Source organism: Hyla sarda, chromosome 8 (assembly GCF_029499605.1).
Source record: "Hyla sarda isolate aHylSar1 chromosome 8, aHylSar1.hap1, whole genome shotgun sequence".
Lineage (NCBI taxonomy): Eukaryota > Metazoa > Chordata > Amphibia > Anura > Hylidae > Hyla > Hyla sarda.
Window position 1 is genome coordinate 46,566,821 of NC_079196.1, and position 15,615 is coordinate 46,582,435.

General features: G+C 42.5%; 1 protein-coding gene across 5 annotated transcripts in view; it reads right to left on the reverse strand.

Annotated features, from left to right (window-relative positions):
* LOC130284382 (sodium channel protein type 2 subunit alpha-like) overlaps positions 1-15,615 on the reverse strand; it is a 226,218-nt gene that overhangs the window by 95,551 nt on the left and 115,052 nt on the right. For all 5 annotated transcript variants that reach the window (XM_056534675.1, XM_056534671.1, XM_056534674.1 and 2 more), the window contains exon 14: positions 14,852-15,090. In XM_056534675.1, the coding sequence (XP_056390650.1) occupies positions 14,852-15,090 (239 nt within the window). The remainder of the gene's footprint in view (positions 1-14,851; positions 15,091-15,615) is intronic.

Genomic DNA, 15,615 nt, shown 5'->3' on the forward strand with positions numbered 1-15,615 from the left:
TTATTGTATTTAACCCCTTAAGGACTCAGGGTTTTTCAGTTTTTGCAGTTTCGTTTTTTCCTCCTTACCTTTTAAAAATCATAACCCTTTAAATTTTCCACCTAAAAATCCCTATTATGGCTTATTTTTTTGCGTCACCAATTCTACTTTGCAGTGACATTAGACATTTTACCCAAAAATTCACGGCGAAACGGAAAAAAAATCATTGTGCTACAAAATCGAAGAAAAAATGCCATTTTGTAACTTTTGGGCGCTTCCGTTTCTACGCAGTGCATATTTCGGTAAAATGACACCTTATCATTATTCTGTAGGTCCATATGGTTAAAATGACACCCTACTTATATAGATTTGATTTTGTCGTACTTCTGGAAAAAATCATAACTACATGCAGGAAAATTTATACGTTTAAAAATGTCATCTTCTGACCCCTATAACTTTTTTGATTTTTCCACGTACAGGGCGGTTTGAGGACTCATTTTTTGCGCCGTGATCTGAAGTTTTTATCGTTATGATTTTAGTTTTGATCTCACATTTTGATCACTTTTTATTCATTTTTTAATGGTATAAAAAGTGACCAAAATACGCTTTTTTGTACTTTGGAATTTTTTTACGTGTACGCCATTGACTGTGCGGATTAATTAATGATATATTTTTATAGTTCGGACATTTAAGCACGCGGCGATACCACATATGTTTATATTTATTTACACTGTTTTATTTTTTTATGGGAAAAAGGGGGTGATTCAAACTTTTATTAGGGAAGGGGTTAAATGACCTTTATTAACACTTTTTTTTGCAGTGTTATAGGTCCCATACTGATCAGTGCACACACTGATCTCTTACATAAATCACTGGCATGTATTATCACGCCTGTGATCAGTGTTATCGGCGCTTGACTGCTCCTGCCTGGATCTCAGGCACGGAGCAGTCATTCGTCGATCGGACACCAAGGAGGCAAGTAAGGGCCCTCCCGGTGTCCTGTAAGCTGTTCGGGACACCGCAATATTACCGCGGCGGTCCCGAACAGCCCGACTGACTAGCCGGGATAGTTTCACTTTCACTTTAGAAGCGGTGGTCCGCTTTGACCGCTACTTCTAAAGGGTTAATACCGCACATTGCCGCGGGAGCAGGGAGCAGGCGCAGGACGTAAATATACGTCCTGCGTCGTTAAGGGGTTAAGTGACTCCAATTTCTATTTCTATTGACCACGGTACAATATTAATTGGTTTCAGGACAACCATTGTATGATAAAACCATTGTTGAGACCATAACTCTATTGAAAACTGGTAATTGGTTCTGAAGTCCCAAAAATATCATGCAAAAGTAGAAAAAATTAGGAATAAAGAATAATAAGTAGATAATTAATGCAGACAAAGTTCATCATTACATATAAAAGAAAGATCTGCTGGGACCTGTAAATCACTGTCTATGTAGAGGACAGGAGCTTCTTCAGGGTCCTGTACAGTACACAGTGTCCTAAAAAAGTAACATGGAGCCGCCCTCACCTGGTGTCCAAAGGAGCAGCTAACCCTGGTACAGTAGTGCAGAGTGTACTACCTCCCTGTACTGTAGGGAAGAGCTGCCAGACAGCCAGGCAGTACATACACTTCAGTAATACAGGGGTTTTCCCAGTGAAACACCCATTCTGATTGGTCAGTTCTTTCAGTCATTGACACGTTTCACAGATCTGGACTGTCCGTAGCATTGTATGTTGAGTCTTGTTTCAAGTTGAAATGGTCCAATTAGACTGTGCCAGATCCCTCACACAATGTACACTTACAGCACTTCATGAACCCTACAGATTTTTAATGGGGTCTTTTGTGATTTGCTGTGTCACTTTTTTCAGGAAAGCATTGCTTTGCACGCAGCACTTCCTGTCAAATAAAATGTAAACCATACCGCTTCCTGTTCATGTGTGAACAGGGCTTTATATGCATTGAAAAAATATATATAATAAACCCGATTGCTGCATGGAAACAATAAACATTAAACATGTTCCGTGTAGTATGCGCTTAAAAGTGTGTGTAGATAAAAATATACTTAGAACTTAAGAACAATAGTCTGTAATGACACTACAAGGATTTGTACTTTGCTGACGTTCCTCTGTGCACGGCATCTGCTGTACAAGAGAGCTGTAAGATCTGCCATATAAGCAGTTCATGCCTTTTTACATGTCATAATTAAAGGTGACCTCTGCCATCCCAATACAGCTGCAGAAATGAACAGGGCCGTATTGTGCATAACATCGCTTCTCCAGCGCTACGTACGCACTATAGAGTAAATCAGTATTATTATCGCTTACATCTGAGTATTTAAAAATGCAAAGACAGCTGCTATAGATACTTAAAGAATATATACACTTTGGAAATACACTCTAAATAAATGAATGAATTAAACTACTTAAAACCAAATAAATAGATAGATAAAACAACTTAAATGGGCACTGTAAGATACAAAAACTTTTGATATGTTGTAATGCATGTATAACCAATAGGTTTTGCAATTGCTTTCATTAGAAAATTTTCAGTATTTCATGCTGAAAAAGCCAGTCAAACAACTGCCCCCCTGCCTGCTTGGACACATACTAGTCCTGCTGTGTCCATGCATCATCACCTATGTCATGGACACACTTCCTTGATTGACAGCTGTGAGTGCAGGGCTCACAGCTAGAGGAAAAATCCTCCCACTGTCAGCTTGTGTCCCGCTACTGTCAGTGAGGACAAGCTGGGAGTTGTAGTTTTGCTAATGCTAGGGGAGATGTGAGCAGACAGCATACTGAGGGAGGGGGCGGAGACCTGCACAGTGAGACCACGCCCCCTCCCTTTGAGAGGCATTCAGACTAGTGAGCTAAATTAAAAGTGTAATTAAAAAATAAATAAAGGTGCTAGACACATAAAAATTAGATATACATGGTCAGGATTAGGTACTGAGTGATATATATATATATAAAAAAAAATTTGTTGGATCTGATGGGTACACTTTAACAAATATAATAATTTTTTTTACATAATATTTTCACATTTTGTGTGTACACAGCTCCTAGGCCAGTGTTTCCTTACCAGGGTGCCTCAAGCTGTAGCAAAATGACAACTCCCAGCATGCCCGGACAGCCGTTGGCTGTCCAGGCATGCTAGGAGTTGTAGTTTCGCCACAGCCGGCTTCGCTTAGGTTGGGAAACACTCTCCTAGACAAACCAATGGGGGTTATTTATCATTGTGTTCTATTGCTTTTTTTGGTCTACATTTGCGAATAATTATTTTTTTTTTTTTGCGCTAATTGCTTGTTTTCTTTTTTTTTGCATTTTCTTTTTTTAAGTTCTAAAATCTGTCATTTTGACCTTTTGGTGTTACTAGACCATTTTTTGAAGTGACAGAGGCAGTAGTTAAAAATTTGTTATCTGCGTGTTTTTGATTTTTGTGCAAATGTTGCCGCAAAAAAAAAAAAATGCTAATCTAGACTACCTCCTGACCAGGTCTAAAAAAGATAACTACTCTGCTCTGTTTTCCAAAAATAAAAAAAGAGAGGAGAGAGAGAATAAGGTAGAGAATAAGAGCGTTTAAAGACATAAAAAGTAAACATTTTTAAATATGAATATTTTAACCCCTTAAGGATTGCATTTTCATTTTTTCCTCATCACCTGCTAAAAATCATAACGCTTTAAATTTTGCATATAAAGTTCCATATGATAGCTTATTTTTTGCGCCACCAATTCTACTTTGCAGTGACATCAGTCATTTTACCCAAAAATCCACGGCAAAACGGAAAAAAAATTCCTTGTGCGACAAAATTGAAGAAAAAATTTCATTTTGTAACTTTTGGGGGCTTCAGTTTGTACGTAGTGCATTTTTCGGTAAAAGTATCACCTTATCTTTATTCTGTAGGTCCATACGGTTACAATGATACCCTACTTATATAGGTTGGATATTGTCGTACTTCGGAAAAAAATCCTAACTACATGCAGGAAAATTTATATGTAAAAAATTCTCATCTTCTAACCTCTATAACTATTTTATTTTTTTTCCGCGTACGGGCCAGTATGAGGGCTCATGTTTTGCGTCGTGTTCTGAAGTTTTTATCGGTACCATTTTTGTATTGATCGGCCTTTTTGATAGCTTTTTATTCATTTTTTCATTAAATGAAAAGTGACCAAAAATACGCTATTTTGTACTTTGGAATTTTTTTGCGCATACGCCATTGACCGTGCGGTTTAATTAACAATATATTTTTATAGTTCGGACATTTCTGCACGTGGCGATACCGCATGTGTTTATTTTTAATTACACTGTTTTTTTTATGGGAAAAGGGGGGTGATTCAAACTTTTATTAGGCAATGGGTTAAATGACCTTTGTTAACTTTTTTTTTCCACTTTTTTTGTTGCAGTGTTATAGCTCCCATAGGGGGCTATAACACTGCACACACTGATCTTTTACCCTGATCCCTGCAAAGCCATAGCTTTGCATGGATGAGCGAGATAGGGGCTCGATTGCTCAAGCCTTTAGCTCAGGCTTGGAGCAATCAAACGCCGATCGGACACGACGGAGCAAGGTAAGGGGGTCTCCGCTCGCGTCCTAGCTGATCGGGACATCGCTATTTTATCGCGATGTCCCGATCAGCCCAACTGAGCCGCCGGGAAGCGTTCACTTTCAGATGCGGCGGTCAACTTTGATCGCCACGTCTGAAGGGTTAATAGAGCGTGGCCCAATGATCGGTGCTGCACGCTATTAGCCCAGGGTCCCGGTTATCGTTAGTAGCTGGGACCGGCCTGGTGTGATGCGGGGTCACGGCGTGACCCCGTTTTACACACTGGGATTGGGCGAGGGGTGTACAGGTACGCCCTTATTCCTGAAGGAGTTAATCACAGTTATTTCTAAATTTGTTTCATAATTCGTTTATTTATTTTAAATGGGCTCTGCAACAATAAACACTGTTGCAAAGGGGCACATACCTTTAGAACTGGTAATGATACGTGGTTGCCATTGGCATGTATCCTGCTATAGATTTCTACAATGTAATGCAAATGTAATGTATTTTCATGGAAATAATGTGTTTAGTGCCAGCTCCCTGTCACTGAACTGAATCTAGCAATGAGGCTGCCACGCTTATCTCCTTTACGTCAGCGCTGGGACTGCTGTGTGATCGGCACACAGGTCCTCAGTGCATGCAGCCTCCATCTGTTCTATATGCGTGTGGTGAGTTCTCTGAGCAGGCGCGCGCTCCTTCTGCTGGTGCCTCCCGATGCCTCCCTGTTCAGTGCTGGGAACTTACTTGGAGCATTGGAGCAGCCTTTTCAAACAGCTGACTGGTGGAGGTGCCGGGAGTCAGACCCCCACTAATCTTATATTGATGGCCTATCCTAAAGTTTGTTGTCTTTTCAGCAATCCCCAAGACACTAACTCTACTTCTTGTTTTATCAATAGCTTTGATTCCGGAATATGATTTCAGTGAACATCAAGTGAATCATTTCACCATAACAGACACAGTCACCCGATGTGCTCATAATCCGTGCTCGTCTTGGTCATTATCTCCTTAGTATTTCTCAGAATTCAGTTCCATGCAGACAGTCCATAAAAAAGGAGGAAGGGGCATCATTGAGGAACGCTCCTTGCAAGGATTCGAGAACCGCCCACTTTCTCAAACATGCGCCATAGTTAACCATCTTCAAAAACAGTGATCCCTCAACTTACAATGGCCTCAACATACAATATTTTCAAAAAAAAATGGTCTTTTCTGGACCATTGTAACTTGAAACCAGACTCAACATACAATTCTATGGAATCTGCGAAACGCGTCAATGACTGGAAGAACCGACCAATCAGAATGGATATTTCACTGGTAAAACCCCTGTATTCCTAAAGTGCATGCACTGACTGGTGTCTGGTAGCGCCCCCTACAGTACAGGAAGGTATTACATGTTCTGTACTACTCGTAACCTCTGCCAGGGCTAGCTTCTCCTTTGGGCATCAGTTGAGGGTGGCTCCATTTTCCACTGCGTGTTCTGTACAGGACCCTGAAGAAGCTCCTGTCCTCTACATAGACCAGTGTTTCCCAATGAGGGTGCCTCCAGCTGTTCCAAAACTACAACTCCCAGCATGCCCGGACAGGCGAAGGCTGTCCGGGCATGCTGGGATTTGTAGTTTTGCAACATCTGGAGGCACTCTGCTTGGGAAACACTGAAATAGACAGTGATTTACAGCTCCCTTCAGATCTTTCTTACTTTTATATGTAAGGATTTGCTTTATCTATATTAGTTATCTACTTAGTTTTCTTTAATCCTCACTTTTTCCTATTTTTGGATGACATTTTGGTGGCTTCAGAACCAATTACCAGGTTTCCATAGAGTTCTGGTCTCAACATACGATGGTTTCAACATACAATGGTCGTCCTGGAACCAATTAATATTGTAACTTGAGGGACCACTGTATATAGAAAGGATTCACCAAAGACAAGTTAGGCTGATCTATCTATAAATACTGTATATAAAACTCAATGTATGTAGGTATGTATGTTCCAGCATCACTTCCAAAGAGCTGGAGATATTTCAATTAAACTTGGTACACATGTTACTCATATTTTAACTAAAAATATAGTAGGTACAGATGTTACTCATATTTTAACTAAAAATATAGTAGAGTTAAATTAACCTTAACACACCCAGTTATGTGAGGGTGGGGGTTTCTCTGAGGTCCCATGCAAGTCTATGGGAAATGTATGTTCCAGCGTCACTTCAAAATGGCTGGAAATATTTCAATGAAACTTGCTACACATATAGGATAGTTAAATCAACCCTAACTTACCCCCATTTGTGAGGGTAAGGATTTTTGTCTAAAGCCCCATGCAAATCTATGGGACTTCCAATACTTTACTCCACATGCTCCGCTTTTTTTATTTCAGCTCAAGGCCGAAAATACCATTGTTGCCCAATACACCCACATCACAGGTCCTTCAACCACAATCTCTTCATCACAGGTCCTTCAACCACAATCTCTTCATCACAGGTCCTTCAACCACAATCTCTTCATCACAGCTCAGCCCAACCTTACTCCACAAGCTCCACATCTCCAGGTGAATGTGTCGGTCCTGCTTACAAGCCAAGCCCCCACAAAGCAACATCCCCTTCTTTTTTCAGCCTAAAGGACAGGCTATGAGGATGGGATATGGGTATGAGGTCGGGATATGAGGTCAGGATATGAGGTCGGGAAGTGAGGATGGGATATGAAGACAGCATATGAGAACGAGATATGATGTCGGGATATGGGGACGGGATATGAGGTTGGGAAGTAAAGATGGGAATTGAGTAAAGGAAATAAAGTTGGGATATAAGATTGGGATATGAGGTCAGGATATGAGGTCAAGATATGAGGATGGGATATAAGGTTGGGATATGAGGATGGGCTGTAAGGTCTGGATATGAGGTCAGGATATGAGGTCGGGATATGAGGACAGGATATGAGGTCGGGATATTAGGACGGGATATGAGGACCAAAGTATCATTGTTGCTTTTTCCACAAGGTTTAGGTAGGAAAACCAGGCAAAGACAGATACTCTGCTAGTAGTTTTATAAAGCTAGATAGCACTCAACAAGGACACACAAATACCTAAAATTCCTTATCCACAGACCCCAACCCCTGAGAGAAATAACTAAAGGAGCCCAAATTTACCTCTGCCTCACATGAACACACCAGCTGGTGTAGGACATCCTAGAGACCATGCAATGAAAAAATCATGTGAAATAGTTCTCCTCCAAGGGCTTGTTTCCCGGATACCACTTATTGTTCATGTGGCACGCCGGTAAATGGTGACTTGTACATAAAGAGCACTGGGTCCCAGTAGCTTTGAGTCACACATCTGATTGTATTACTACCACCAATGCAGCTGCACCCTATATACTCACTATGGGTACACCCCTGCACCTATGCACATTAATGTATGTTCATGTTTCCCAACCAGGGTGCACTAACTGTTGTAAAACTACAACTCCCAGCATGCCCGGACAGCCAATAGCTGTCCATGCATGCTGGGAATTGTAGCTTTTCAGCAGCTGGTTGGGAAACACTGGTGTATGTGATACATACAGATCCCTCTGTAAGGTCAATAAATGGGTCCAACATGCACGTTTCATATTTTGTTGCATTTAACATATAGCCTAACATAATGGAAACAAAAAATAGTCTAAAAGTAACAGTAACATTTGTATTAGTGACTGAAAAAAAAAACATTTTTTAAAATGTATTTTTCAATAAAAATGTCCTTGAGCTCATAGTGCCTTCATACATAATATACGTATAATTGGCCAAAACACATCGACCAATACAAGCATACCTCAGCCTAGGCATGTCAACACAATGAAGTGATGTGATGTACAGGCTTCCATTTCAATGCAAATTAGGCCTTTATTAGATGTGCTGCAAGTGGCTTTGTTCAATAATAGACGCCTGCACCTCTTCAATTGTGCCAGCTCAGCAGCGTGCATTCTGCAGAGTCAGAGCTTCAGCCGAGTAAACCGAGCACTGAGCCCAATGTTACTGCAGCATTGGCAGCTTGCTAACCCAGCGGATCAATGTATATTCTCTCATAGTCATCGGCAAATTAAAACACGGTTGGTAATTATTTGCCTATGCTCTGCAAAAAATGGATTGTCACACCCTGTGCGGCTTATGTTGAGCAAAAACCAAACCCCCACTCACAGACTGGTTACTCAGCCACCGCACACACAGACTATTCACTCACACCCCTCACACAGACTAGTCACTCCTACTACACAGACAGACTAGTCACTCCTACTACACATAGACAGACTATTCACTCCTACTACACATAGACAGACTAGTCACTCCTACTACACATACACAGACTAGTCCCTCCTACTACACATAGACAGACTAGTCACTCCTACCACACATAGACAGACTAGTCACTCCTACTACACATACACAGACTAGTCCCTCCTACTACACATAGACAGACTAGTCACTCCTACCACACATAGACAGACTAGTCACTCCTACTACACATACACAGACTAGTCACTCCTACTACACATAGACAGACTAGTCACTCCTACCACACATAGACAGACTAGTCACTCCTACTACACATAGACAGACTAGTCACTCCTACTACACATAGACAGATTAGTCACTCCTACTACACATAGACAGACTAGTCACTCCTACTACACATAGACAGACTAGTCACTTCTACTACACATAGACAGACTAGTCACTCCTACTACACATAGACAGACTAGTCACTCCTACTACACATAGACAGACTAGTCACTCCTACTACACATAGACAGACTAGTCACTCCTACTACACATAGACAGACTAGTCACTCCTACTACACATAGACAGACTATTCACTCCTACTACACATAGACAGACTAGTCACTCCTACTACACATAGACAGACTAGTCACTCCTACTACACATAGACAGATTAGTCACTCCTACTACACATAGACAAACTAGTCACTCCTACCACACATAGACAGATTAGTCACTCCTACTACACATAGACAGATTAGTCACTCCTACTACACATAGACAGACTAGTCACTCCTACTACACATAGACAGATTAGTCACTCCTACTACACATAGACAGACTAGTCACTCCTACTACACATAGACAGACTAGTAACTCCTACTACACATAGACAGACTAGTCACTCCTACTACACATAGACAGACTAGTCACTCCTACCACACATAGACAGACTAGTCACTCCTACTACACATAGACAGACTAGTCACTCCTACTACACATAGACAGACTAGTCACTCCTACTACACATAGACAGATTAGTCACTCCTACTACATATAGACAGATTAGTCACTCCTACTACACATAGACAGACTAGTCACTCCTACTACACATAGACAAACTAGTCACTCCTACCACACATAGACAGATTAGTCACTCCTACTACACATAGACAGACTAGTCACTCCTACTACACAGACAGACTAGTCACTCCTACTACACATAGACAGACTAGTCACTCCTACTACACAGACAGACTAGTCACTCCTACTACACATAGACAGACTAGTCACTCCTACTACACATAGACAGATTAGTCACTCCTACTACACATAGACAGACTAGTCACTCCTACTACACATAGACAGACTAGTCACTCCTACTACACATAGACAGATTAGTCACTCCTACTACACATAGACAGACTAGTCACTCCTACTACACATAGACAAACTAGTCACTCCTACTACACATAGACAGACTAGTCACTCCTACTACACATAGACAGACTAGTAACTCCTACTACACATAGACAGACTAGTCCCTCCTACTACGAATAGACAGACTAGTCACTCCTACTACACATATACAGACTAGTCACTCCTGCTACACAGACAGACTAGTCACTCCTACTACACATACACCGACTGGTCCCTCAAACCACACATTCACAGACTAGTCCCTCCTACTACACATACACAGACCTGTCACCCCTACTACACATACACAGACTAGTCCCTCCTACTACACATACAGACTAGTCACTCCTACTACACATAGACAAACTAGTCACTCCTACTACACATAGACAGACTAGTCACTCCTACTACACATACACCGACTGGTCCCTCAAACCACACATTCACAGACTAGTCCCTCCTACTACACATACACAGACCTGTCACCCCTACTACACATACACAGACTAGTCACTCCTACTACACATACACAGACTAGTCACCCCTACTAAACATAGACAAACTAGTCACTCCTACTACACATAGACAGACTAGTCCCTCAAACCACACATTCACAAACTAGTCCCTCCTACTACACATAGACAAACTAGTCACTCCTACTACACATAGACAGACTAGTCACTCCTACTACACATAGACAAACTAGTCACTCCTACTACACATAGACAGACTAGTCACTCCTACTACACATACACCGACTAGTCACTCCTACTACACATAGACAGACTAGTCACTCCTACTACACATAGACAGATTAGTCACTCCTACTACACATAGACAGATTAGTCACTCCTACTACACATAGACAGATTAGTCACTCCTACTACACATAGACAGACTAGTCACTCCTACTACACATAGACAGACTAGTCACTCCTACTACACATAGACAGATTAGTCACTCCTACTACACATAGACAGACTAGTCACTCCTACTACACATAGACAGATTAGTCACTCCTACTACACATAGACAGACTAGTCACTCCTACTACACATAGACAGATTAGTCACTCCTACTACACATAAACAGACTAGTCACTCCTACTACACATAGACAGACTAGTCACTCCTACTACACATACACTGACTAGTCCCTCAAACCACACCTTCACAGATTAGTCCCTCCTACTACACATACACAGACTAGTCACTCCTACTACACATAGACAAACCAGTCACTCCTACTACACATAGACAGACTAGTCACTCCTACTACACATACACAGACTAGTCACTCCTACTACACATACACCGACTAGTCCCTCAAACCACACATTCACAGACTAGTCACTCCTACTACACATACACCGACTCTTCCCTCAAACCACACATTCACAGACTAGTCACTCCTACTACACATACACAGACTAGTCACTAAAACCACACACAGACTAGTCACCCCCCCACGCCACACACACACTGGTCACCCCCCACCCCACACACAGAGGCATAGCTTGTAGCTTCTGGGCCCCAATGCAAAATCAGTAACAGGGCCCCACATGTCATTTAAAATACTGATATCTTATGGGGCAGATGTGTTTTGGGGCACCCTTAGCCACCAGGGCCCTGATGAGACTGCCACCTCTGCTACCTTTATAGCTACGCCCCTGTCCACACACATAGACTGGTCACCTTCCCCCTCTTACCCATCTCACACACAGACTACTCATCCCCACTCCACACACAGACTGGTCACCTCCACACCTTACACAGACTAGTCACCCCTACCACACATATACAGACTGGTCACTCCTCCACCACATACACAGACTAGTCACTCCTCCACCACATACACAGACTAGTCACTCCTCCACCACATACACAGACTAGTCACTCCTCCACCACATACACAGACTAGTCACCCCTACCACACATACTAGTCACCCCTACCACACATACTAGTCACCCCTACCACACATACACAGACTGGTCACTCCCCCACCACATACACAGACTTGTCACTCCCCCACCACATACACAGACTAGTCACCCCTAGCACACATACACAGATTGGTCACTCCCCCACCACATACACAGACTAGTCACCCCTACCACACATACACAGACTGGTCACTTCTCCACCACATACACAGACTAGTCACCCCTACCACACATACACAGACTGGTCACTCCCCCACCACATACACAGACTAGTCACCCCTACCACACATACACAGACTGGTCACTCCCCCACCACATACACAGACTAGTCACCCCTACCACACATACACAGACTGGTCACTCCCCCACCACATACAAAGACTTGTCACTCCCCCACCACATACACAGACTAGTCACCCCTACCACACATACACAGACTTGTCACTCCCCCACCACATACATAGACTAGTCACCCCTACCACACATACACAGACTGGTCACTCCCCAACACACACAGACTAGTTACCCCCACCCACATGGACTAATCACCTTCCCCCCTCCTCCCCTCCATCTCACACACAGACTAGTCTCCCCCACCCAATACACAGACTTGTCACCCCAGCCCAACACACAGACTAGTCCCCCCCACCCTGCACAAAGACTAGTCACTCACACACTACACACACACTAGTCACCTCCACCCCACACTGGTCACCCCTACTCAACACACATGGACCCCCTTTACCCCATCTGACACCCCCACCCAACACACAGACAAGGCACCCCCACCTCACACACAAACTAGTCACCACCACCCCACATACAAACTAGTCACCCCCACCTTACAAAGAGTGGTCACCCACAGCCCACACACAGACTAGTCATCCTTACACCCCACACAGATTGGTAACCCCACCACTACACATAGACTGGTCTCTTCCCCAACCTCACACAGAGACTAGACACCCCTACCCCTCACACAGGGTGATCACCCACCCTTCCCAAAGCACACACAGACTAGTCACCCCACACACAGACTATTCACCCCCACCCCACACAGACTGGTCACCCTCACACACAGACTGGTCACCCTACCACCACACAGACTGGTCTTTGCCCCCACCTCACACAAAGGCTAATCACCCCTACCTCTCACACAGAGTGGTCACCCCTCCCCACTCCACCAATAATAGCACACACAGACTATTCCACAGACAGCAGAGCTCCGGGAGAACAAGCCGGCACTAGGGCTGCTCGGAAACGGGCCGTCTCATAGATGGCAATGCATTTCCAGGCGGAATCCGCAAAAACATTGAACAGGTTCAATGTTTCTGTGGACCCCTGAACCAGGATTTCTGCAGCAGATGTTGATGCCACGTACATTTTGTCATGAGAACAGAGCAGCAGAATCCTATTGAAATGAATGGGACTCTGCTGCTGTGGAATGCTAGTCCGGAATATTCATGTGGAATTCCGCACGGACATTCTACCGTGTGAACTTACCCTAATACAGTCTCTAGAATGAGATTGAGAATAGGACTCTCATCAAGAACCAGGGAGTAACAGGTTGTAAACAAAATGGCTACATACTGAGGCCTTATCTGTGTGTAAAGTGTACAGTGGTCCCTCAAGTTATATATATTAATTGGTTCCAGGACGACCATTGTAGGTTGAAACCATTTGTAACTCTTTGAAACTTGTTAATTGGTTCTGAAACCACTAAAATGTCATCCAAAAATAGGAAAAAGTGAGGATTAAAGAAAAATAAGTAGATAACTAATATAGATAAAGCAAATCCTTACATATAAAAGTAAGAAAGATCTGCTGGGAGCTGTAATCCCTGTCTATGGAGAGGACAGGAGCTAAAAAAGTAACATGAAGCCGCCCTCACCTGGTGTCCAAAGGAGCAGCTAACCCTGGAACAGGTAAAGAGTACAGAACATGTAATACCTCCCTGTACTGTATGGGGCGCTACCAGACACCAGTCAGTGCAGGCACTTCAGTAATACCGGGGTTTTACCATTAAAATGCCGATGCTGTTGACACATTTCACAGATCTGGATTGTCCATAGCATTGTATGTTGAGTCTGGTTTCAAGTTACAATGGTCCAGAAAAGACCATTATATGGTGAAACTATTGTATGTTGAGGGATCACTGTTTAGTGCTACTAGTGTCTGATCTAGGCTACTAGCAGTACAGTAGAGTTTCCACCTGTAATCATTGATAATGAGATGACTATGCTAATTCTGTCCCAAATTACAAAGCAAAACTGCTGAGCAAAGCAAGAAAGGTAATTCTTGTGTGTGTTCTCCAGGACCTTACCAAAATGTAGAAAGATATTTTAAGATTTCATTTATAATAACAAAAAAAGTGAGTCAAATCAATCACACTTTTTGCCTTACAAGTTTTGGTTCTGTTGAATAGTCCTTTCATTTCTTTTCTTATTCTTTGAAATAAGAATTCCCTTGTGAATTCCGTATCTTGTTTCTATGCCAACCTTTCTAGTATCAAGATAAAGTTTCACACTTTTGAGCTGGAGATGACATTTATGTGTTCTCTGGCTGAATCATGACCCATAATGAGGATGACTTTATCTTGGTTCAATTTTAGACTGAGAAATGGACTTACACATTTTTAGAGAATAGAAAATCACACACACACACACACACACACACACAAATAAAAAAGTTTAGGTAATGTTCATTAAAAGAAGAACTTACCAGATTTCCAACATACAGAACGTCATTGAATTCATCAGTTATAGGATAATGCTCCATGGCCATAAATAATGTATTTAAAACAATGCAGATGGTAATTGCAAGATCCACAAATGGGTCCATGACTATTACATTGAGTACATGCTTGATTTTCAGCCATGCGTCACAGCACTCCCATATTAAGTATGTGTTCGAAAATTTGTTCCAACATGGTGGACATTTTTGCCTAGATTCTTCCAACTCTGTAGAATACATAAAAAAGACAACAACAAAAAAAAAGTTAAATGGGCACTGTCAGAATTATAATATTTTTTTATATGTTGTACATCTTGGCAAAACAATAACCTTTACAATATGCGTCAGAAAACTTATTTATCTCCTTTTTATAGAAATCATTGCTTATTAGAAAAGAACACTAGGGGTCTCCATAACATCCAGAACATAATCCAGTCTGGCTGCAGCACCATCTTTGTCCCAGCTGAAGCACAGGCTAGGACAAAGTTCAGGAAGTGAGGGTGGGACTAGCTACTGTCTTGTCTATCAGGGGCTATAGGGGCTAGGTAGGGTATCTGTCACGATGCCGGCTGGCAGGAGGTGGATCCTCTGTGCCAGAGAGGGATTGGCGTGGACCGTGCTAGTGGACCGGTTCTAAGTCACTACTGGTTTTCACCAGAGCCCGCCGCAAAGCGGGATGGTCTTGCTGCGGCGGTAGTGACCAGGTCGTATCCACTAGCAACGGCTCAACCTCTCTGACTGCTGAAGATAGG